At 40.6% G+C, this 25,998-nt stretch overlaps 1 protein-coding gene across 1 annotated transcript in view; it reads right to left on the bottom strand.

Annotated features, from left to right (window-relative positions):
* Nucleotides 1–18,026, bottom strand: part of KIAA1549 (KIAA1549 ortholog) — a 76,173-nt gene extending 58,147 nt beyond the window's left edge. Inside the window, exons 1-6 of the mRNA XM_075140626.1 lie at nt 17,975–18,026; nt 14,315–17,047; nt 12,742–12,830; nt 6,757–6,934; nt 5,117–5,244; nt 3,501–3,684 (exon numbers count right to left, since the gene is read on the bottom strand). Of these exons, the coding sequence (XP_074996727.1) occupies nt 3,501–3,684; nt 5,117–5,244; nt 6,757–6,934; nt 12,742–12,830; nt 14,315–17,047; nt 17,975–18,026 (3,364 nt within the window). The remainder of the gene's footprint in view (nt 1–3,500; nt 3,685–5,116; nt 5,245–6,756; nt 6,935–12,741; nt 12,831–14,314; nt 17,048–17,974) is intronic.
* Between the last annotated feature and the right edge of the window lie 7,972 nt (nt 18,027–25,998).

Genomic DNA, 25,998 nt, shown 5'->3' with positions numbered 1-25,998 from the left:
AAGCAGCTATCTATCTAAGGAAGATCTTGACAACACCTTCCCTGCTACGACTCCTCTGTAGACCGAGGAACAGCATGAAAGCAGAGTTCAAGGCCTAGAAAACAAAGACATTTAGGCATCTTCCTGCCAAAGTAGCTTTCAGGATCTGGCTGTTGGTTGTCCTCAACAGTCTGCTGAATAAGATGTCTCAAGAAGGATCTGCCCAATGCTGCTGAGCCTTTGGACATGATTTCTGGCTCTGAATACTGAAGATCTAAAATCCTTTGGCTCAAAATACAGTCACAGCAACAGTGCAAGAAACTGTAGAAACAGCTAAAAATAACCGAGCGTGGTTGCCTCGTTTATAAAAGCGTATGAGCTACATTCGTTTTTGTGCTTGCTGACAGACGGACCCATAGCTCTAACAAGCTGAGAAATTGTGTTCCCACTTTGCTGACTTATCAAATGGCACCATGTCTGGTGTTCCAAAACAGTGACTACAAATGTGCCAAAACACTATTGAGACCAAACTAGACAAGTTCAAATCAAAATGAGCTGTCCTGCAGCGGGCTCAATCTACAGTAAATATGAGTTCCTCTAGCACATGCAAGTCAAATGCTGACAAGATACTCCTTGATTTAGGGCACCATATCCACCAAAAACTCATGTTTTCTACATTGCAAACTTTGGGAAGATCTCATCTTTCTTAAAAATTCTGAATTACTAAATTGAAATTTAATATACTTATTCTAATTTGATTTATTGCATGTATTTTATTTTATTTATTTTAATTCAAAATTAAAAGTTTTGAAAATTCTGTCTAGACAAATTTGAAGGTAGTCTTCAAAATTTCTCTGTCAAACAAACTAAGAGACACCACACCACCAAACTCTGGCTGAGATCTCCAAGGCAAGTGCTCTGCTCTGTTGGCAACATTCATTCAATAAACTATGGCAGCAGTTAGGTGGTGTCATTGGAGGGTGTATACCTAGCTTGTTTGACTGCCATCATTCCTGCTACTGGGGATGTGCACCAAAGCAATGGCATTTTTCAAGAGCTCCAAATATGAGAGTCTGGGAATGAAGTGTGTATCATGACGGTCTTAGTTACCACGGATGAGATACTCTACCTTCCTACACTAAGGGAGGATTGAGGATTTGAGGATTCGAGGTTCAGTAGCGTTTGGAAGATTTGGTGGATTTGAGGGAAGGAAGAATAATTATTTTGCGTTTGAAGTCTAGAGGCCTGTGCTGGAATTTGCAGGAATTAAATTACCACACTGTTGGCATGTTTGTGTAGGATTGCCAACAGGAACAAACAATTCCTGAAGCTTCGGAAACGAAGTTATAGAAGTATCTCACCCACAGGCTGGGACATGCCATTGTACTAACAGAGGCTAAATTTGCCAGGCCGTAACAGTCAACAACTACATGACTTCATTGCAAATCCTCAGAGCAGTCAGGAAAAGAGGAGAAATCCTAGTGAGACCTTTTTCCAAAGGCACTGCCTGACCTCCTCACTCATTCTACCTTGCATGGCTTTCTCATGAACATGTGAGCTGTCACAGAGCTCCACTGGCATTGGCCAGGAACCAGCCCCACTGGCCAGGCACTACGAGCACGCAGATAACACAGGGAGAGCTCCTGCTATCAGCACTGAAGAAATTGCAGTCAAATTTCCTAAGTACCATCAGGAAAGGAAAATAAGGAGAACAGTGTACATGCATGTTTACTAGGAATGTTTTTCCCCTATGACCAGCTTGTCTTTCAGGATATATCTGCCTTCGTAGAAATTCTGTTATCGTTTAATTGCACTGTAGCTCCATTGCACAATCCAGAAGATGGATTCTCAGCAAAGGGCAACCTGCAAATTCACTACAAGTATCACTCCAGAATATGTGGACAAAACTAAAAACTGTAGGACCAGATGTGCATACATCACAGGAAAGAAAAGCCCCACGACACCGAAAATACTACCCAAGAGACTAAAAGTAATAAACTCTAGGGCAAAAGTGCAAAAGAGACTATGCAGAGTAGAGAAATGTCTTTCAAGCAACAGAGGCAAGAGCAACATTTAATTTGAATTCAGTGAGAGATAAAAACCACGGCCCGCAACCTGAGAAGTCCTGTGGCCTCACAAGGAACAAAAGAAATGCTAGTCTTCTATGGATAGGAATTCTCAAGGCTTTTGGTCCTGGCTCAATTAAATACAGCTACCACTGCACAGATACAGTCTGTGTGAGACCGAGTAAGAGCAGAGATGTTTAAAGAACAACCATCTCATACATTTTTTAATTGACTATGGGAGCAGAGGGTTCAAAAATGCTGGAAAATGAAAACAAAGTTTCAAAAAATTAGTACGTTTAAAGTACTTCTAGTCATTGGGAACACTGTGCAGTCATCTTACATGGATTTAAAGGTGCTGTAGAGAACAACTTCTGTTGACAATCACTCTCTTTACAGTATCTTCACTGACATACTATTGCACAGCTGTATAATGAACAGCAGCTGCCATTAGACCTGATTTTCCACTAGACGTTTAACCGTATAGCAAGAATCACTGTGTTAGATGTTATGCACCTACACAGCTCACAAAAATAACTCAGAAAATTAAAAATCTGCATTGGAAAGCACAGTGAGATAGGAGAAAAGGGGAATTAAATGGACTGAGTTAGCAGTAACACCCACCAGGGGGGAAAGGCAAGTACTGTTCTCTCATGATCTTGCTTACATTCATGAGTCATTTCTGTCATGAACAACCCATTAGTGTACAAGGTTAATTGCTGAGTTTAGAAACTTGGCTTATTTATGAGACTGAGGTCATTTGAAAAATCTAACTAAACATAAGTTGTCAAGGCTGAGTGTCAAGAAAACTCTGCTATGCAGGCAGTTCCCATTAATCTAAGTTTAGGATGGCCACGGACTGGAAAAGATGACTTGCAGTACAAGTTGTACATAAGAAGCGAGAGATATGCTTAAAAGGTAATACCTTAAAAGATAATAGCGTACTCAAAAAAGCACTGCTGCTGACTAACAGATAACCCAGACAGACTATATGGGCAAATATAAGCTTATGTTGCCAGTGTCCCAGGCTTTCTAGAAGTCAGAGCCACAGTTAAATGCCATGCAAAGTCCCAGGTAGTAAACCCTGCTGAGAAGCAGTAAAGGCCCCTGTAGAAATCACCACACACACCTTGGATTGCACTTCACAGCAATATTGATCAAAGCGACTTTTTTTTTTTTTTTAATCTGGACTAGGACCAATAGACCAATGAAGCCAGGGTTAAGCACAACTGGCCCAGCGCGAAAGGAAAGGATGATGACAAAAGCAACAAGTTGCTGTAACACTGATATGCAGTATGTGAGCAGAGAGGGGCATGGATTTGCTCTGCAGAATTCATGATACAGGTTAGATACTTTAAGCTGCATTACCACTTATGCACAAAATTACTTTAAAATTGTAGAGAGGAAAAAATACTAAAAAAAAGTATTTTGCACTCTTGGCAAACAGGAAGTACTCACGTTCAGCAATTTGCTGCACAGGAAAGCCCAGATAGAAGCTGAATTCCACCACTGACAAGTTTCTTAGCTGCTCACTGACTTCAGACCCATTTAGAAAACCGTATTTATCTCGGACGGCAAAAACAATGCTCACAGGGCCTTGCCGAAATGCTAGCCCAGGCCTGCTCAGAGTTATATTCAGTATCTGAAAAGACAAGATTGAAGCAGGGTCAGCAAAACCAAATCACTGGCATTTCCATTCCTTCATTGACAGAATTTTTTTTTCCTAACATGAAGAAGGGGCAGCTCACATCAAAACAGAGGAACATCTATTCCAGATTCCTTCAGCCTGCTGAGTCTCAGAAGAGGCAAAGTTACATGTGAATTCCTCTTCTAAGAGTTAACCTTTAAGGTCAATCATAATCCAAAATGATCTGAAAGCTACAGTCCAGAAAGTGATGAAAAAACCCACCTAGAGAGACAGTCAGCAAAATAAACCTACTGATAAAGAAATCTTAGATGAATACCAAACTGTGGAACAGACAGGAAGAGACCCACGTTAAAGAAACCTTCTGAAAATGGATGTTCTCTTGGTCAAAACCTCCTGCACCATGCACGCCCAGACCGTACCACTGGTTAGAAGCCTTATTTTGGCACCAATGTACACAGCAACTGCGTTCATGTAGACAAACCTCTTCCAGACAGTAAGGAAGTATTTTAAATAAAAGTTTGCTAAGCTATAGTTCAAGAAATAGTTTTGTGTGTTTGGTCTTTAGTCTATCCAGTCACATTGTGTCATTCAGTTGTACAGTTCTGAGCACTTTACTATATATACTATATAGTACTTTAGGTACTGTGAAGTTTATGCCATTTTTCCTGCTATGATTTTATTTTAGGGTACCACAGATGAGCATTTATGGTGCCAGTTAAATAACATGACAAAATTTTTACTAATTTTGGTGTTACAATAAAGCTAGATTAAATTTAAGAATTCAGACAGAAGAGGGAGTTGGTCTCATTAAGTTGAATTACTGACTTTCCAGGGAGTTTTAAGCTCTGCTATGTGATTCAGTTCCCAGCACATATGCAATACATTTCGTATGTGAAGTTCCAGTAGCAGCTGCCACGGACATCATATACTGCTGTAAGTATTTCTAGAATTCAGAAGTAACTAGCATTGTTTACTCACATAATGGCAGAGTGCATTTAAGTCCTATAATTCCCTAATTGGATCCCCTGAGTGGCAATGAGACCTGAAAGTTGTCTTCCAAGAAAAATATTCTAACCACATCCTACTCTGTAATAGTAAAATCTGATGGGAATGACTTTGATAAGGGTTGGGGCAGCCTTTATATGAAAAAGTATAAACTCTATTATATTCAATCATGCTTTTGGATATAAATCATCATCTTGGATCATTTTTACAAAAGTCTTGAAACCAGAGGGATATGTGGTGCTGGATTATTTTATAGGGGGAAAAAATCCTGACTTCATGACAAAGCCTCATAGTTCTACATGATCTAGATGGCAAGTGGTAGCCAGTGAACACCTAACTCGTTTAACTGGCTGGATGAAACACAGGACCACCAAAGGTGAGGAGAAAAAGGGACAGACACAAAACATGCTAATCTTCTTACCTGCACAGTGAAGTTGTAGAACTCTTGGTGTTTGCTCACTTCCATGAATGCCATTGTCAGCCCTTTCTCAATGCGCCGGCTAAAGTTGCAGAACCCAACATCCACATTCCGAGGCACAAACTGAAGCACTGAAGGCAAAGGGTACACGTTATTCCTACAGACAAGTACTTCCATGAGAGAGAACAAAATTAAGAGAATCCACAGGGCTATCACTTTTTCATGGAATTCAGGACATATTCAGTGAAACACTGGGTAAAAATACAGTAGAAATACATTTTGTGTTGGTGCACTAAATTCTCTACTCATTAATATCTACCGCAGCAGTAATTAGATTACCAAAAGATATTAGTGACAAAATACCCACTGTTTCCTCTTGCATACTGGAAGACCTTTACAACATACATGTGGCTAATTTTCAGGACTGGAACGCTGAATCAGCCACATTGAAATCCTTAGTACCCAACAGATCAATGAAAATCTTAAGGAAAAAAGCAACAAATCTCTCTTTCTTGTAGACTGAAATATTTAGCTTGTCTAGAAGACCACATATCGGGGCCATTAATACACATTAGTGTCAGTCTAACACTTTCAAAACACTTAATTAGCACACAATCTTTTAAATCTAGATACATACACCTTGAAGTCTTTCACAGAAGAGAAAGAAAGAGCACAGGAGAGGAAGAGTGAGTGCAGAGGAATGTGAGCAGGCACACAGACCTTAACTACATGCACATCCGTGGATTTCCTGATGTAGTCTTACCCAAAGAAATGCTATGATTAAATTACAGACCCTAATAGCAATGTTATACAAGGTTCAAGAACAGAAAATATGTCTACTGTCTATCTATATAACCACATTAAGCAATGGAAAAAGACATTACACCTGCACAATTAAAGTAGTCATGTCTTACCATACAGTTATTAACAGAGCAGAAACAACACATGAAACATACCTGAAAAAAAGCACCATGTTTGACATTCATTAACTCTCTGCCTATATACTCAATCCTTGTCACTACCTCATTACGCAGTCAATGTATGCAAATAGTGCCTGAAGAAGATTTTAAATGATACCACTGACTCTTAAAATCTATCACATGGGTAATATTTTCTTTAGATTATTAGTAGTCACAGACTTCACATAAACTGCTGCCATACAGCAGCCATGGAAAGCTGAATACATGAGCAATTCACCTGCTCACATTATACACGAGCAATCGATCCTCCTGCTCACCAATCCCCTTACATTATGAGAATTCTAAAAAGTAGTATTTAAGGTAAACATAATTTGAAACTTGACTCAAGCATTATAAAGTAGCTGCACTGTGATTTTATGAGTAAATGTTTCACAGAAACTTTTTTCTCTTCTCACCTTTCGAAGCAAGAAAAAGAGCACACCTACTTTGCAACGTGCCAAAAAAATTTTCCTGAAAAAAATCATGAAATTATAGGGTTAACTGTTTACAATTTATCATCTCTCAACCACAGATCTGGCAAGTATTTCACTAACAAGCAAGAATTAAGATTCACAGCAGTAGAACGCAGGATTTTGACTTGACCTTGCGTACTTAATCACAAGTGAAGAAGTGTGAATCAATACAAAGCTACATTTCCTCCTCTTCGCGTCAGGAAGAACTCACCTGTCTGAACTTGGAATCTGTTATCTGGCACAGTGAAAGAAGGATGCAGTGAGAGGATCATGGGGGCCTCACCACGAAAAAGACTGCTGTTCACAAGCACATTTATGACAGCTACTGCCGTGTAAACAAAAGGACCTGACGTCACCAAGAAAGCAAATCTGGGGGAAATTTTATAAACCTACAAAAAAAGAAAAAGAAATTTAAAAAAAAATCTTCAATGTGAAATTTGGCAACGCTTTTGACCTACATAGTCTCACGCATTTCAAAGCCACATCATCAAGAGGTAGGAAAATGCAACCTTTATTTTTCAAAGAGAGAGCAGAAGCATAAACACTCTGATAGTGTTGTGCCTTGCAGCCTGTGCTGCAGTGCATCAGAGTCAACTCCCCTGTGCTAGGTGCACCTACCAGAATGTCTTCAGTGTAACACACCAATCTCAATACTTTTTGATTTATTACATCCCAGGACAGTAGCTGCTTGCCTGCCTTGCCTTGCAGTACATAAGAGATCCCATACAAAATTGCTGTTTACTTACTGAACTGCCTGCATAGCTTTTGCACTTTAGTCATATACTGCATAGCGCATACATCCTATACCATTCACATGTGATATGCAAGAAGCAAAATACACATGACCTGTGTTTTATGGATACAATTTTCACATTCAAGAACGCTTTCTTCCAGAGAACGCTTCTATCTGCTTATTTCAGCAGTTACCACAAATACAATTTTCCTCTTCCAAGTCGTCTCCTGACTTTGCGTCTTCTTAAAAACCCTGAGGAGCCTTAGTCATCGTGTAAAAGAAATGAGATTGTAAGTTAAATATAAACCTAGGTGAATGTTTCCAAGCAGACACTCTTATCCACCATTTCTCTGTCACCTAAGTAAAAACAAACTGAAGGCTTTTATTTATTTAAACATATTGCAGTGTCTTCTCTCCTTCAGAGAAACTCTCTCAATATCAAAGACATCTGTTTCCCTAGCATTATTTTTTTCCTCTTTGGTTTACTCCTCCAGTTTGCTTTATTTGCCTAAGGCAGTCACACTAAAATATTTTGAGACGTCCAACATGATGGCCTCACAAGTAAATAAATAATCTAAACCAGAGACTCAAAGGTTCTGAAAAATGTGCACCTCTTAGATGAAGAGATGCTAGCACCTTGCAGGCTTTGTGCTGGTAAAGGGATATGTTAGATATCCTCAACTTCAGGATCAGCCTTATAGAAAAGCACAGTGCTACTTAAATTGTGACCCGCATGTTCCTTACTGGTATTTCTGCAACAATGTAAAGTGATGGCATTTGCTGTTTAGATGAGACAGCAAGCAGCTCTTTCCTGTCCTCTAAAAACCATGCATTTCAAAGAGATTATCTTCACCAGAAGAAACAACCTCAGTAGCAGAAGGGAAAAAAAAAAAAAAAAAAAATCTATGCTGCTCATTATTCCTTTCTTCCTTCTTAGCCCACAAATATATGCAGCATCCAGCTTTTATTTTAAATGGATTTAGACCCACAGAACTCAAATTGGTTTGATATGAATAATATGCACAGCTCTCTTCAGTTCCTCTTATCTGAAATTTTATCCTTTTATCTCAGGATGAAATGATCTCTGCAGCTTCAGTTTGTCAAATGGAAACAGCAGTTATAATGGGTAAGACATGACAAAAGAAAGTTGCCCATTACTTGCGAAGGAGACGACTTAAGAGGCAAGAAAAAGAGGAATTAGAATTACAAATCTCAGTGACAATTTGCTGGTGATTTCTAAAGCAATATATGCTAGGGAAGAGAGGCCTAGTGCAGCCAGCATGTACTTATGCACTAGAGTTAGGTATTTCAAAGAAAGCAAGCCTCTGATAACAACTAACTTGGCTGTCTCCATCTCTGACCTGTTGCAGTGCACCACAGATGCAATGAAAGCAGCCTACCCTGAACACCCCCTGAAGTTTTACAGACTTTTTCATCTTAACAGCTAACACTGTGCTTCACTGCAGCAGAAGAGCTACAGCAACTCCAGAAGAATGGAAATTTAAAAAAAAACCTTCGAAGTGTAATTTTGAGGTAGGTAGATTAGAATCACTACAGGACAAAACAATAGCTATTTCTGCTTCAGATACTGCAGGGTTGTCTAGTGTTAGCTCTCTACAACCTAATTCAGATGACAGAAATAATGTAGCCATGCCAGCATGATGCTGTCTAATTCACAGAGGAGTTTGCAAAGTTGTCTAGGATAGATGAGCACAGCTCATGACTCTTGATTCAAGAATGAGAATAGCTCCTCTTGATGCAGCTCTAACGGTTCACAAACGCAGCCATCCATCCAACCCCCTCTTGGCTGTTTCACCTCTACTGCCAGGACAGTTAGATGCTAACGAATTGGCTAGCTGAACCACCACATTTTAGAGTGCCACCTATTAAAGTAAACAAGCACAAATTTCTTATATTAAACAAGTACAAATTTCTTATCTTAACACTTTGGGCCAGAAAGCTGGAGAAGCACACAAAACTCCATGTGCACTTTGGAGCCATTCCCACAGCAAAAGCAGAAACCTTCTGTAGGAGCAGAGAACCCTTACACCACCTCAAGTTAAGCTATTGCTTCTCCAAGTGCGACGGCTAATCCAACTCTGCTATTTCCAGGACACAACCTATCTCATTCAAAACTACCTACAAGAGAGAGCGCTTCTAGTACAGAAAGTTTTCAAGCCTCGATTTACTAGAGGCTAGAAGAGTATTTGGGGAAAACACCATTGTATGTTTACTCTGTCCCTTATTATCTTCCCTAAGCATTTGATATTGATTATTGTCCGCTAAAATATTTGGTAAGATGCACCTTTGCTACAATCTAATCCATGCCTACGCTCTACTGTATTATGCTGTGTAAACATCTGGCAGAAAGCATAAACAACCGATTTCCTCTCCACCACCTTATTAAGCATCCTGTAAAGAGCCTGCAGACAGCATTTAACTTCCTGAAGATGAGCTACAAAGGCTCACAGGTCTTAAAAATGACACAAAGCTGCTACTTCTACACACACTAGGATCCTAAGGCAACAATTCTCTCACCAGTTTGACACACCTGAACAGTACCAGCCAGAATTTCAGCAGCAGTGGGTAGTGATGAAGCCAGTGCAAGTCCACAAGGTGGCATCTTTGAAAGAAGTATTTAACTGCCTGACACGGAACTGATCTCACTTTGAAGGCAGAGGTTTACTAATTTTGGATTATAGAAACCACCAGGCTAAGGACAGGCCCCAAAACCCACATTAAATACAGCAACAAAGCAGCTGAGGTATACATTATACTGCATGATAAAATTTCCAAGCACAAATGAGGCTGTCAAAAAGCTTTTTCCTGTTGGCATGAACTTAATGGCACCAGGGGTCCTGGCAGCAAGTCACTGCCAACACTACTTTATTTCACACCCCAGTGCAACAAAGCTAAGTCAAGGGAACATTGTATAACAGATCTTACCCAAGTGTCAGAAGGTTTACGTTAGAGAAAGTTGACAAAAATTACTCTTATTCAAACAATAGGGTCTTACTCTTTTGCAGATGCAATACATTAAGACCAACTGGAAAGAACTTTAAAATTTTAGGTTATTCTCACTTTGCTGTAAGGACTTTTGCTAGGAAAAAATTGACAAAAGTTTTCTCCATTAGGCAGGATTCAAGCCTGCCTCCTTTTTTTTTTTTCCCCCACTTCAACAACTCAGAATATTTGAAATAATAAGCAGAGATCAAAGTTTCAACTGAAAAAGCTGGGGGAAAAAAAAGTTTTCATTCTCCTTTCAGTGTTAAACTTGGTTTGTACTTAAAGTGAGCGGCAGTTATATCCATTGTTGCCATGGATTTTATTTTTAAAGCATACATTATTACTAAGTTAAATTTAACAAGACTGTCTCCTCATTTACTGCGCACTACATCACAGCAAGGGAACAACATCTGTGAACTGTAGTAGGAGACACAGTAAAAAAGCAGCTTAGAGAAGTGCACTGCTTTACCATAACTTGCAAATCTACACAGGGTTCCTGGGTACTCTTGACTAGCAAAAGTCAGGTCTGTTTGATTAATTAAGTTTAGCAATATAGACAAATTCTGTTTAAAATTTTGCATTACATCACCATTAAACATGCTGATACTATAGACAGCTCTTCATTTAAAATAACAGTTTTGTTAGTACTTCACCGTTAAGAGATGAAGACATTTGCTAGTCATTATTTTTAGTGCAAAACCCACACCCAAGGCATCACAAAGAAAACGCATACAATAGCAGCATTCTAGCATAAAATAAGCATAACTGATTCCACAGAGATGTTTGCTCTTTTTGATAAAAAAGAATTTGCAAAGAATGAAGCTGGACTGCTATTTATTTATAAAAACAGTTGCTTCTGAGCAGCCTTAGGGCCAAAATATCCTATTGAGAGCTTTACAAGGCAATAGTGGGCATGAAAGGAAGGAATTTAAAAGGCAAAAATATAAAGAAGCAAGATATCAAACGTTGGCTCCAATCAACCTTCAAATATTTAGCAATAGATTTTGTCTTACTGCTGTTACTATTAAGAGGGTAAGTGCTTCCATATTATTGAGGTATATAAGGTCACTGAAAATTAGGGTAGTTCTATCATCATGAACTTTTGACTTCTACTTGACTATGCCAGTTTGCACAATCTGAAGGTGTAATTCACAAACCAGAAGAAAAATCTCTTTCTTACAAAAAAAACCTAAAAAAACTTATGGGCAGGTATTGCTAAAAGGACCTAAACTAATCATAATTTATAGCGGCAGCTCACTGTGGCTGAAGTGTGGCAGAAATTCGTAACACTCCTATCTTGACTGGGTAGTAGAGAGGTATATTCTCAAACATCAGACAGGAGTGGTTTAACTACTGAGTGCAGTGATTGTGGTAGGAGCTGTCAAAACACCGCTTCCCCACACAGATCGGCAAGCAGAAGTTAGAGGCACCAACGGATTTTGTGCATGGAGAAACTCAAGCTATGTTCAAAATTCAAACTGCTACTTGAGTAAACTTCATAAGGAAAATGAGATCATAGACTCAAAAAAGTAAGATAACGTGGTGCTGGGCTATCACAACTGGATGAACGCAGACATGAAAAATTGCAAGTGCAGCTGAACCTGCACCTATACCAGCAATTCCATTAAAACATTTCGTTTTGCCCTCAGTGTTGAAATATCTGATTATACAACAAAGGTACCTCCAAACTACCTCTACAGTCTTCTCTCAGACAGAGGGTTTGAGATGGAGGGGGGGAATAGAGCCTTTAAACCTCATCTCAACCAGCCACTCACTTTAAGGTTAGGAAACAACACTGAAATATTGTTCAAAGAGGATTCCTTGAACATCAAAGCAGAGGAAGCTTTCAAAAAAAACCAAGAGCGCAGCAACTCCTAGCCCTGTGAGTCAGGGAAGGACAGGAGTCACACCTATCTGAAGGCTTAAAAATAACATCTTACCATTGCACACCTGATTTTTCCCCCCCCTGCCTTTTTCATCTGCCAAATCCTGCATTTGGGATTCCACCACTTCCCCTGCAAGTGCCGACGGCCTCACAACATAAAATAGCACAAGGCTGTGCAGAAGGTTTTGTTTTGTTTAAGGTGCTAAGTATATAATCAGCTAGCAGAAGAAACAAAAGTTTTTCATAGGTGTTTTGAAGGGTAAAAGCTTTTCAGTTCAGTTTCAATTCACCAGCCAAAGGAGGTGAGCAGTAGAAGTTGGGCACTGCTTGCTCACCTCTGGCAAAACCAAGAAAGGTCTGTCCTACAAAATGGTGACATTCTAAAAGTAAAAAAGCTGATGTCATATTCACGTTAAAAAAAAAACCCATGACTAACACTTAAGTTAGAATAAACCTCTCTCTGATATAGTACCACATGGGTTGTTTTTAAATCACTGTTGTAGCCTGTGAACTAAAGCCGCTGTTGTATTATATTGATCAAAGAGTACTTGTACACATTTCATACCACTTACCTCTAGCTCTACTGATCGCCTGAACTGAACTCTGAGCACTTCTCTGATGGATTCACTGACATTTTGTAGAACAGCTCTTCGGGCCAGCACTGGAAATTAATGTCAGTCAGTAAATACTTTTTAGCTTCATCTCCCGGGCTTTGGTGCAAAGCTGCATTTTCAATTGTGCAATGCATGAAAAAGCAGGCAATGAGATCAACTGCATCAAACGGATAAGATGATGGACAAGGAAACGGGTAAAGGTATGACTGTATCCTAAAAAGTGACTGTACATACAGTTCGAGGAACTTGAGGTTTACTTTCTCTCTCTTGTTTTGTTTTTCCATACATAATGCCTTTAACATTCTAGTAAAAGAATCTTCTAAAGAGCCACTGAGGCATTCAAATTGGATCTGAAAGTCGAAGCACATTCAGTCTGACCTGTGCACAACGAGCCTGCTGTCATAACGCAGTTAAAGTTTTGTAGGCAACGCATGGAATGCAGATGAGGTCAGAAAAAAGCCACAGAAAATATGCATCTACTTTTCTTTTAAATAAAAGTAAACAAACCTGACATTGATTACTGAAAGAGATATCCACCGAGTAAGAAACTGCTTTAAAAATCCCACATCCCTATGGATGTCATGTCTGTTACAGTCACACTTGAGACTGTGACTATGGTCAAGGAAACAACTGAAAAGTGTCGTGTTGTCATCCTGCATTTACTTTCCATCAGTAACTTGCCTACAAAACTACTCAAATTACAGGTTAAAAAGAATCTTCCTCATCACCAGCATAGTCAGCTCACCTTCATATCGGAAGGATGAGATTATGCTCATTCTGCTTTACATATTACAAGTAAATCTTAAGGGCAAAATGTGTTGCTTACCACAGAACATGCAGCACTTCTGCAGCTGCCCTGGATTAGTTCGCTGGTATTGTTTTGTTAACAAGCTAGGAAGAGGTAGGAAAACACCAAAAAAGCAAATACAGATGCTGAGACAATTAATTTTGAAACACACTAACGTCACTTTTTCTGGTTACAAACACACCAAATCCAATTGAAGTAAGTACGGGAGGAGGGAAAATAAAAACATAAGCTAGTACAGTAAAATTACAAAAATGGTAACAAAACCCAAATGTTTTTTAAACCAACTCTCCTCTTTCATATTACAACATTACCTCACATGCAGGTTTTTTTACAAACAGCAGCAACAACTGAAAGGAGAAACTTACTCAATTAGAACATTTAATAGTTTGGCAGAACAGTACCATGACAGTAACATTCATTTACAACCCATGAAATGATAAAGCAACCTCTAATTCAGTATACTTGTATATACGCATCAGCACTTGTAGAAGACAATTTCATTCTCTGTGCAGTGTAAAGCACTATCACAACGGACTTTGTTCAAGTGAGTTCTATTATTTTCAAGAGTAAATGATAAATCAATGCTTTTACAGCTGTTTGTCTAAATTTACACCATAGTTCTTTGAAAGGTTCACTCAGCTAATTCAACACCTGCAATTTAGCTAGGGGGTCACATTACACTGGGTTCTGGAAAACAAAATAAAAATATTAGGAATATCTTACCCGCAGTGACTAAGTAAGCATCGGGAACCGTGATGTCGCAGACGTAGGGTTGCCTGGTAGTGGTCACGGCAGAGGTTATGACCACAGATTCAGATGGAGTAGTGGTCGCCAGAGGGGTGGAGAACGTCGCCAGGCTGCCTGCAGCAGTCATGTCACGGCTGCCCGTGGCACTGGTGGCAGTGGTCGTGGGGACAGTGGTGGGAGCAGCCGATGCATCAGCAGTCACACTGCTTCCTGCTGGAACTTCATGGCCAGTGGGAGGGCTAGAAGTCGGAGGAAATTGCGTGGGAGCAAACGACGCGGTCGCAGACAGAGATGCTGTAGGAAAGGGCATCACGCTGCTGGCGTCAGCACGTGACGTCAGGTTGTCAGGGTCTGCGGGAGGAAGAGCTGTGTGGGCACTGCCCTCGCTGCAAGACGTTAAAAGCAGCGTGGGGTTAACTGTAGCACCAATATCCTCATCAGAAGCCGGAGCAGTTGAGAGCAGAGATGAAGATACATTTAAGACAGGAGTTGCCGGAAAGGTAGTAAACAAAGAGATCAGATTTGTTTCATTGAGCAAGACGCTGCTGGTAACAGACTGGGTGTCAGAAGCAGGCAGCACCAGGGTAGGAACCACGGAGCGAGAGGCGGAGAGTGAAGGCTCCAACTGAGAGGTAGCTCCTGTAACAGCTGAGGTAAACACAACTTCAGAGCCTGCTGGCAATACTGAGGGTGCTTCCAGAAACACAGACGACTCAGAGTGAAAATCTGGTGACAGCGTTATTTCAGGAACATGTGCACCTGGAGGAGAGGATGCATTTGAATAAAAGTATGATGTTTGACCAAGAGGGAAGTGAGAAACCTCGGCGTCAGTGGCAGAGCTGACAGCGGTGGCTAACTCCCAGCTGGAAACATCCTCAGAAAGTACCGATGTGCCAGTCAACAAGGTCTGAGGTAAGAGTGTTGATAAATCCCTTCGCATGACAGAGTAAGAATTTAGTATGGCCGATGATAAAGACAAGTAGCTAGGTTCAATAAGAAATGGTGTTGATGGAAGTTTGGATGGAAAATCTGAAATATTTAAAGATGGTTCTTCCCTTGTAGATGTCTTGTCAAGCAAAACCACAGATTCTGATGGCATTAATTCTGGCAACTCCAGCAAAGTCGTACGACTGACTGCAAACGATGCTACCGGCTCACTCGGCATGAGGGTAGAGTCAAACAGAACGGTGGTGGCATCAGGAAGTTCTACACGAGTGCTTGGTGTCAACGAAACTGTTTCCAGAACAGGGAGGGAAAACTGGGCAACAGAGATGTTCAGCGATGCTCCTCCAGGGAGCTGATGGGAAGAAGGAGAAATTGTTGTAGGTGTTCTGTTGTTAAGGAGAGTGACCATAGCGCTTAATAAAAACACGCTTGAATCGGGCATTTCTGCGAATCTTGAAGAAAATGAAACAACTGGTCTTGATGGAAAAGAAGTATCAAAAATCTCAGGTGGAGGCTCCTCTAATTCATACCCATCAGTAATTATAGTTGTAAATGGAGTTATGCCTTGTACTTCAGAGGCTTTGATGGACAAAGTTTCAACATAATCGCCTGAGCCCACATCATGTTCTGTGGAAAAGCCTGCTTCTGGCAGAAGTGAAACTGAGTCACAATACAAACAAGAACTGTATGATCTCCTGAAAGGCACTGGACTCGTGAGCTCACTGACAAGCTCTGATTGACTTAATATTTCTGAACCGGCAGGCAAATTTGGTGCTGTACTGGAGAATTCATGCGTAAACAGACTGGCATTAAGAACTGTATTAGAGTCTGTGGAAATGGCAGCTGAGTGAAGCGGGAAAGATGCAAGTGGAAGACTAATAGGAAACAAAGCAGGCTCAGCACTGGCTGCTGAAGCCAGCGTAGCCCAGGGAATGCTTGGAGTGGGATAGGTCCTTAGACTGAGAGTTTCTGCTGCTCTGATACTCGCGTAGGCGTAAATGTCACCATACGGGTCTGCACGTTGTGCTGTGGCATCTGGGGTCACACGGCTATTTTCATCCAGCAGCTTGAGATGAAGAGGCGACCCTTCTGAAGCAGCCCCAAAAGGCAGAGCTGTTAAACTTGCATTTATGTTTTCCTGCACTGCAACTCCCGCCTCTGAAGGAATGGAAGTGAAATAAATAGCTGTATTTGGAGGGTACAACAGCAAGTCTCTACTTGCAGTTAGCATTTCACTATCTGGTACAAAAGGCTTTGATTCTGTAAGTGTGTTACTGCGTTCAGGGACAGCGCTTAACGGAGTCTTTTGCTGTGCTGTTTTTGAGATATCATATGGTGAAAAAAGGACAGATAATGAAGATGTTAGAAACGCAGTTTCTAACGTTTCTCTTGGTGGCTCTACTGTATTAACTGAGTGATGATCTGTTAAAACTGCAAAAGACTTCAGTGGAGGAGTCCACTGTGCCTTTGGAAATGAGCTTATAAATTCATCGTCACTTAGGAATGCCTCATTGCTTGTTACGGAGACATCTACCAGTGGCGTACTTCTCCCTTCTGAAATCCTGACCACTTCTTCTTGGTTAAATAAAGTCACATCAAAGGGAGTGGTAACTGATGATAGAACAGTTTGAAGGAAATTATTTTCTTGGGACTCCAAAGTACTTTTTAGTAAGGCCATTTGTGTCCTGCTGCCTGATATGCTTTGGTGCACCTTTGAGTCCATTGAGAAAAAGGAAAAATTTTGCTGCTCCAAGGATCTCTCATCTAAATAAAGAGGGAGAGAGAAAAACAAAACCCAGAAAACACCAGATTAGCACAAGTCGTAAGACCACAATGAGCAAACCTCACACACTATTTCTGGAGACAACTGCCCAGAATTCAAGGGCTGAGACAAAACCTGGCAGTCTGTGAAAAACCTCCATGAGCAAATCAGCACAAATAGTAAGATTCCCTGTGAAACTCCATTCCCTGGAAATGAGCAGGACAACATGAGCTCGTCTCACTCTGCACCTACTTGTCTCTCTCCAGCAGCACTCCAGCGAGTCCCATGGAAGGACAGAAAGTGGCTCCCTCTTACCTATGCAAGGCTACAGTGCATGGCAGCTAATGCTTTCACAAAGTAAATAAACCAAAAAGGGTAACAAGGAACAATGCAAGGAAAAATTTTGCATAACTTTAGGTCTTCTGCTTTCCTTCAGTATCACTTCATTTCCTCCAGTTTTATTATTCTTAATATTAGGCTCACTAGCAGATCTGTTCTGTTTCAAGGACCAGATCCTCCCTCTCACATCAGAAATGAGTGACACTTACGAGAAATGAAGAGGGGTTCCCCTTACGTAAGGCAAACGTGGACCTGATATCAGCTACAAGAATTTGCTAAGTAACATGTCCACTAGTTACGCTTACTTTGTCAGCCATTCATTTAACTTCTGGCCTTTTAGCAGTCAGTGACAAATTGCTTCATTACACAATTGCCATCTTTATTCACAACCCGCTGCAGGAGTACTCTGTTTATGGGCCACCTGTAATAAAACTTCCACTGCTCCAGTTTGCAGAATTCAAGTAGTAATAGCCGGGTTCAAACAAGAAGGAGAAAAAGCTAAGAATTCACCAGATATTTTAACAAAATACTTGCAAAAATCATATACGAATATCATTTGCATAACTTGACTGTAAATCCTCCTCTCTCACAAACGCGTTCTTGGGTTGCAGAGAAGATCTGTATATAAGCTTTTCCAACCATGGATGCGTTTTGCAGAGAAAAGGTTGATTATTGCTTGAGTACTTTTCCGAAATGTCAAGACTGGATTAGTAGCCTTCAGAGCTGAATATTAAAGGAAATCACAGAAAATTGCTGCAGGGTATTTTTCAAGGATACACACAAAGGCTTCATCCTTAAATTACCTATCCCACCTGATCATTCTGTTTTCATATGGGAGTGTCCACGCGGTGCTGCTGGAACCTACTGACAACGCACATTAAAGAGGCTGGTGGGGCGGGAATCCCATCCAGTTAAACCACCGGGGATCAGTTTACACAGTATAAAGTGCTGGATGGTGATACAGTACACTGCTCAACTGTAACTACATTTGTAACCCTTTAGAGGATGCCATGAACTCAGTAACGTGTGGTAGATCTTGCAGGAATAGCTCACCTATCTGTTATGCACTGTTATCAGTCTAACAACACTTTCCAAAGGTGATAAACTGCTGTAATCATCCCCTCTTCCCTGGTCTGTTTGCTAAATTCCTTGACGCAACTTTTCAAGCACTGACATACTGACTTGATAAATTTTGAAGCTGCTGATCTGAAAAGCACAATTACATGAATTAATGCACAGAGCTAATACCACTAAGTATTAATACCACTAATTACACCTAATCAAATGAGCGCTGTGACTATATACTTTATTTTACAGATCCCATGCACAATGTTTTGCAGCATAGCTGATACTATTCTCTCAAGTTGTCCCAATCCATTTTCTCCTCCTGAAACGCACTGTAGGCTTTGCCAGCTTTATGATGCTTAGTTGTGATGTAATGATAAAATATACTGCTTTACAAAGCTCTCAGGGCAAAAAAAAAAAAAAAAAGAAAGAAGAGAAAAAACAGGTACACTCTTATAAAAGCCATCTAAGACAAATACACAAGTCCATCCTTGACTTCTCCCATGGAGGTCAGCTGTTCGAACATGGCACAGTGCAGCCACCATGGAATAACAGCTTCCACAAGCAGTTAACGTGGGTAACAGACAAAGCAGTTTCTAGCAAGCATGGAACCAAGACATGGACCCCGACCCAGCCCCCGTTTTCTGACCAAAAGTTGTTCAATGTTTTCTCCTCACTAAAAGTCTCGCTAGCCTCACTCCTTCCTGTGACTTAGGCTTCCAGCCCTTATTTTTCTCTTCGTGATATTTTGAGTAAGCAGGGAGCTACTAAAGGAAAAGACTTACAAGGCTATGAAACAAACACTGCCTAAGTGAATCACTTCTCTCCCTACACACATGCACAATTACTTTCAGCCAGCCCTGTAAAATCCTGCCCACCTCGGTCACACTTTGGACACCTAGTGCTTGCTTACAGTGAATTCCAAATTGCAGGCAAACATTGCTAACAGATAAAGTTCTTGTACATGACGGCTTCATGTTGTAAATCCCTGCGGCAGTAACACAAGACAGCTGTGTTAGCTTCATCACAATAAGCATGGTAAACGTGGAACAGTTAATACGATCGGCAAAGGTGCATACATACCAATCACTAACTGCACTTTTGATCACGTATGTCCACAAATCTTTGACCCAAGGGTGATTCCACAAACAAAACAGTTTCACTGCCTATACATGCCTATGCTGTGTATCATCTTTTCTTCCTTCACCCATAGAGAGCTTCCTTTATCTTTGTTCAATTTGATAGGCAAGATCCTGCTGGAGGTGACTACATGTCACAGAAAGATGTTCTGAAGAGTTACTTGCACTACCACAAGCTGTCCAATAGACATGCATAAGAGGCAAGGGCAATCTTGGCTTTAAATTCATTATGACTTTAGAATTAGTTTTTTCTTGACAGTCTGCTAGTATTTTTTCCTTGAAAAGCATAAAGTAATAATAAATAACAATTTTATCATACACCTGTGCCTCTTAATGTAAAGAATCTTGCCATCAGGAAGGTGGCAGGATGCCAGGAAGGAAAGAATACGACTTCTGAAAAAGATGTTTCATTTTTTTAAGGAAAACACACCATGTCTTGAAAAAGCTACAAGCTATAAGACAAGGTAAGAGCATTGTTACTTGAGGTAAGTGGAGTGGGAAAAATTCACTTGTGCATATAGCGTTTTGAAACAATAACTCACCGGCAAGTTCGAAAGCCAATGTTCCACGCTATTTGCTTTGCTTAGCGTTTTAGAAGCAGGGAGCATTAGTGACATGCCATTAATAATACAAATTACTGTTTTCTGTCATCTCCAGAAGAACAGTGTACTACTTGAACACTGCTTGTCGGAACTGCGCGCGCCTCTTGTGCAGAGCAGATGGGACGCGCGGCAGATGTGCCTGGGAGCAGCCAGACAGCCCACAAAGAGGAAGGAAAAGCAGAGGAAAAAGGGAAGGAGGTGAAGGCACACCACGGCATGACAATCATGCCCTCATCAGCACAGAGCAGCCGATCTGGCTGTACTGTGGGACAAAGAAAGCAGACAGATTGCACATGTTCTGGTGTATCTTAATGCCACGACTGCACAAAGCTATTGATGAATATCAATGCTGACTTGTTTGTTTGCACAGCTGTTCTTGTTGGGTGATGGTTTCGCAGTCCAGCAACTGTACTGCCGTTGAGCTAGGCAACAGTGACACGACGACAATCAGACAAGCCAAACTCCACCAAGCTGATAACATTACGAAAAAGAATAGATAGCAGAGGAAGCAAAGCTGTGATCCCAAGCTACAGCGAAGGGGAGGAAAGGAGAGCACTTGTGGCAGGGGCCACGGGAGGCACAGATGGCACCAGTACAATGCCTCAGCTCAGACAATGACATTCGGACGCGGGAGGAGTGGCAGCATAGGAAAGGCGTTGATGTGCTTGGGGTGACGAACTCTCTGCTGCTTCTGCTGCCCCCCAAAACTGATAAGAGCCTGAACGAAATTCTCAAGTAATGGAACCTGTCACTGAACACAACGACCCCTTCAACTGCCAAATCTGTATTTACAGAAGCACGGCCGTGCACCCTTAACGCTGGTGCAGACTTGTGTGAATTTGGGAAGGGCCATAACACCAGCACAGCACTTTCCCATGACTAAAGCAAAGGACTGCTGCAGCCTACAGACGTCTTTGGTGACAAAAATATACCGTGTCAGCTTGCCAGAAAACTATGTGTGTTCATAAACCAGGAACTAGACTGGTCATTTTTCCAGAAAGCAATTAGAGGGATGTAGTTTTCATCCTTCGTGTAGCTGCAGTGTTGAAAAGTAATGTCTGTTCTATACTTTATAATAAAGTAAAAAAGGATGATTTTTCATATATATGTTTGTAATAATATACGCATATGTTCATATGCTTTCTTATTTCATTTATTTATAATAAACATACTTTCATATATTTCTAAATGCAGGATCCAAGATGTAATCTCACCTCTGCCACTGATCTCTCATGTGACTTCAAAAAGGTTGCATCACTTTTCTGCATTCTGCTATTAAAATGTGGCAATCGTACACTATCACGACTATCAATATCTACTAAAATGTAGGTAATTTCCTATATTACGAAGACGTTAAATTACAGATGATAGATACAGGCATGACAACAACGAATACAACAGAGAAGTCTTTACTTGTGATAAAATTAAACCTTAAGAATAGAACTAGTAATTATTGCTCTATTGTTTTTGAGAAACTAAGTAGCAGCTAATACAGTTTGCAAACATCAGAAAGTGTGAGCAGACTAGCAGCAAACCAGTTCAAAACATCACTTAAAAAAAATGATCTTCTGTGTACTAACACAATGATCTACAAAATTAAATTCTAGTACCTTCATTTTTCAGGCAAGGAGAAAAAAAGCTCTTTTATTGCTGCCCATTGTTTCAAACAGAGGCATTTTAGGTAGAGAGGCAACTGATGCTACGTATGTTCCAAGTATTGTGGGAAAATTCCTACTATTCCCAAATTACTAAAATTACTAAATTAAAGCTATGAACTCACTAGGAATATTCACCACTTGAAATGGCTCCCTGACTATGGGGTAGAGTAGCACATCACATTTAAGGCAAGCTTTTAACAACATTTTTTTTATTTAACTTTTTCTTTGAGAAACAGAAAGAAAGAAATTGAAATAACTGAACGTAGCGTACGACAAGACTACTCAAGGGTAGAGAGAATGATAGATGCAAATGTATCTGAAAAAAATCATAACTCTTCCTCATATGGCTTAATACTTAATAGCTTTCTAATTTATTTAACAGCATTTAGTTCAGCTTCTGTCAAAATGAGCTTGTATGCATTAGGTCATTGCAAAAAATTTACACAGTTCTCTTGTGTAAGCCTCTAACTAAATTTCTTCGGTGTCTGGCTTGTAGGAAAATAGCAGTCACAGAAGCATGTGTAGCTGAAAAGCCGTCTGCTTTCTTCTCTGGGAGGCATTAAGCATGGATTGAACAGTGATGGTAATCACCCCGGCACACAAAAGCCAGGGAGAGGAGGGGATGGGAGCCTGCACCATTCTTCCCTTCCTGAGCTCCAGCTCCCAGCTCCTCTGTGGGGCTCTGGGCAGCTTTTGGAGGTTCTGTTCCCCGGAGCACATACTGCACCCGTGCCCACTGCTCCCGCAGGGCAGTGCACGCTTAGGCTGTGCAAGGGACACAAATCACCTGGAGTCCTAACAGCTGTTTCTCAAAGATGTTAATTTTCTTATTGTAAAAGGTCAAGAATATCTCTCATCATTTACCACACGCACTTATGAATTTTAACTAAGCTGCTTGTACTACCTGAAAGGCTAAAAGAGAGAGAAAGTAAAGAAATAAAAAAATTATGCTGTCTCGGCACTCTTTCGCACTGCAGTTGAAGATAAAATTTCATAACAAATAGAAAAAGTCGTATTAAGAGAAAAATAATAGTGTTATAGGAAGCGTGCAAAGTAAGTGCCTAGGTACACACACGCTCACTTTTGCACACTTCAGGTTTCAAGAAAGAAGAACATCATCTTGAAGTCATTCTTCATCCACATGCAAACAGATGTGGCTCAGCTGCTGCCCAGGTGCACGTATACAAGAAACTCCCCCTCCTGCAAATGAGCACAAGCTTCCATCTCTGCATGAGGAGAAAAGATGCATCAAAGCACAAAGGGAAGGGGCAAAGATAAACCCTTGCTTGCTTGCCAGCAGAGTTGGTGAAGACTTTGTAAAGAAAGAAATTTAGTAGAAGGCAGTCTAACTGCATTTCATACCCGAGTTAAAAAATACATCATGACGCTCCTCATCAAGTATTGCATTTGAAAACCAATACCAATGAACCTATAATACCAGGCACTAGCATTTACATTTTCTTCCTTATCCAACATTAAAAAAAACCTCAAAACTTCCTTTAGGACACTTCTGCTGGTAACCATCACGTTAAAGGGCTGTCCGAGATCCCAACTTCCACTGCACGGCCGATGGAACACCTCATCAGAAAACCTGCAATCTATGTTCTGATCCAGGAATCTTCCTAACATATCCACTGCTGAGGCAGAACAGGACCCTGTTGTAGCTTACAGTAAATGGTAGATTAAAAGAAAAAAGAAAACAAAAAAAACCCCCACAGCTTCTTGTTATTTGATACCACTGTAACACATTCTGTTTTGCATGAAAGAGAAGAAAAACCTTGCAACCCAAGTGAAGCTTTTTGTAACACAAAAGATAACAGCACACCACCAGATCAGGCAGTAAGGGCCGGAGAGCATACAGATGTGGAGAGAGCGAACAACCCCACCACCCACTCCATAAACACAAGCACGCGGTGAGATCCACTTCCCAAACGGTATTATTATCTTTGAAAAAACACAGCTTTGCTAACAAGTGGGCTGGGAACAAAACTCATGCACAGAACAGTTTGTCATGCCTACACAACACCTGTAAAACCAAACGATACAGAAATCCTCACTCGTGGAATTGCATAAAGCTCTTGCAGGACCAAGATGCCTCGAGCTGACAGTCTCTCTCTAGAACTTCTCTGAACAGAGACACCTGAATGCAGAGGTGAGGAAGCAAATTAGCCATGACGATTCACACCATTTTGAACATCTCAGGGGAAAGAAAGGTAGTTGTTTCCGACACAGAAACCGTCTATGGCCACTATGTGTTCCTACAGACCATCACCCACAGTTGGGAAAAGCCACGGCTTCGTGCAGAGCTCAGTGCTCCAATGTGACCAGCTGGCTGGCCATGCACGTGCACACACAGAAAACTGCAAATCAAATCGTAGTTCAAAGTGCAGCTTTTGCTGGGAGCATTCACACTTTTTTGGCATTTAGTTGTACGACATCATCGTGTGGGAAGCCGTATGTTAGGGATAAAGTATACAAAAACTTGAATTAGCTTTACAAATGTTAATTCTAAGAAAACCTCTCATCAGATTTGCTCATCAGGATAACCAGGTCACATTTTTAAAAAGAAAAAGCTTTCTTTCCCCTGTCCTTTTTTTTTTTTTAATTGCTCTTTGCACAGCAACTTGATTTTTAGCCTCTAAAGAGCCAGTGTCAGTTTTCACCCAACCAAATAACTACTGAGAAGCTTTCTGTTTATGCTCAACACTGCAATGTCCTCCAAAATGCAGATCCTGGAAGCTTTTGAAAAGACCAACTGAATTTATATTAGCCTCTCTTTTGTGCAGATGACGTATCAGTGAGTAGTATTTTGCAGCCCATGCATACAAATACTTTTAGCAAAAAGTACATCCTTAAAACAAAATTTTTATTTCTTAAATTGCATTATCACTACAAAATCTCCAGAAGCAATGAAATGACGGAGAGCCTGAAGACAAGAGTAACTGCCTAATTAAAAAAAAACCTACGCTGTATCCTAGTAACCCAGTTATCCACAGGGACTCTCTTCATTGACACATATCCTTAACGGTGCCGTGCTGGCAAAGGAAAAATACCCTTGATTGAGGTGTAAGTTGGCCAGGTCAGCAGGCTCATTGCTACAAAATCGTATTACTTCAAGGAATAGATGGAAGTCCCAACCTGCAACACCTAAAAGCAGGTCCTTTGAGAAGTTAATTCACAAGACTTTCGTTACACAAAGCATGATGAAATATCTGAAAAGACAAGATGGCATAGTACCGTCACTCTGTATTGAGCTCACAAAACAACAACTTCATTGCTCCAGGGCCAGATCATTACAATATGCCTGCACACGCCTAATTTTTCAAACAGCTGTATATGCATAAGCAAATAATACTGAAAAGCTCTTGCACAGTCGGATATGAAGGCATTTAGTGGTACTCACAGCATGTATCACTCGGCAAATCAAGTCACATGAGAGAGAATCTATCAATGCATTTCCACAGAAAAAGGAGATTGCACAGAAAAGCTCGGAAACAGAGCAGAACAGTCCCAGCCACCCCAGCCTTTGGGGCTGAAACTGAGCGCTCACCAAGAGCTGAAAACATGAAAAGAAAAGGGATATACAAAGAGATGGAACAGAAGTTCAAGAAGTACTCGCTTTAAGTAGAGGTTTTAAATAAGTTACCTAAGGTTTTTCTTTACAATGTGCAAGTGTTACTAGCCTTAACCTAACTTGGAAAAAGAGAAATCTCCTAAAAAAACCTGTAATAAATAGAGAGAGTCACTGCGTAATACCAAAGATCAAATTTCTGCCATAATTTATACCCATAGAACTTCCAGAAAACAATTCCCTGGCAAAATTACTAGGGAAGAAGAAAGAAGGCAACACAAGTATTATTTCAAATAATAAAACCCAAACAACAACAACCAAACAAATAACCAAACCAGCCACAAACACCTCCCCCCTCCGCCCTTCTCTGCCCCTTCCCTATAGGTTGTCAGGCTTAGGCATCCACTGCACAACATACGTAAATTTAATACAAATATCCTTACTGGAGATTCTGGAACTGCACTAGTTTTAAGAACAGTAATTATGATATCTAGTAGTATGCTTCCTTATGCAAGTATCTCAAGATTTAGCAATTAATTCTGGTCTTTTTGTCTTTCTCTCCTTAACAACATCCTCAGA

This window comes from Calonectris borealis, chromosome 1, assembly GCF_964195595.1.
Source record: "Calonectris borealis chromosome 1, bCalBor7.hap1.2, whole genome shotgun sequence".
Classification (NCBI taxonomy): domain Eukaryota; kingdom Metazoa; phylum Chordata; class Aves; order Procellariiformes; family Procellariidae; genus Calonectris; species Calonectris borealis.
This window is presented reverse-complemented; position numbering and strand designations above follow the sequence as displayed.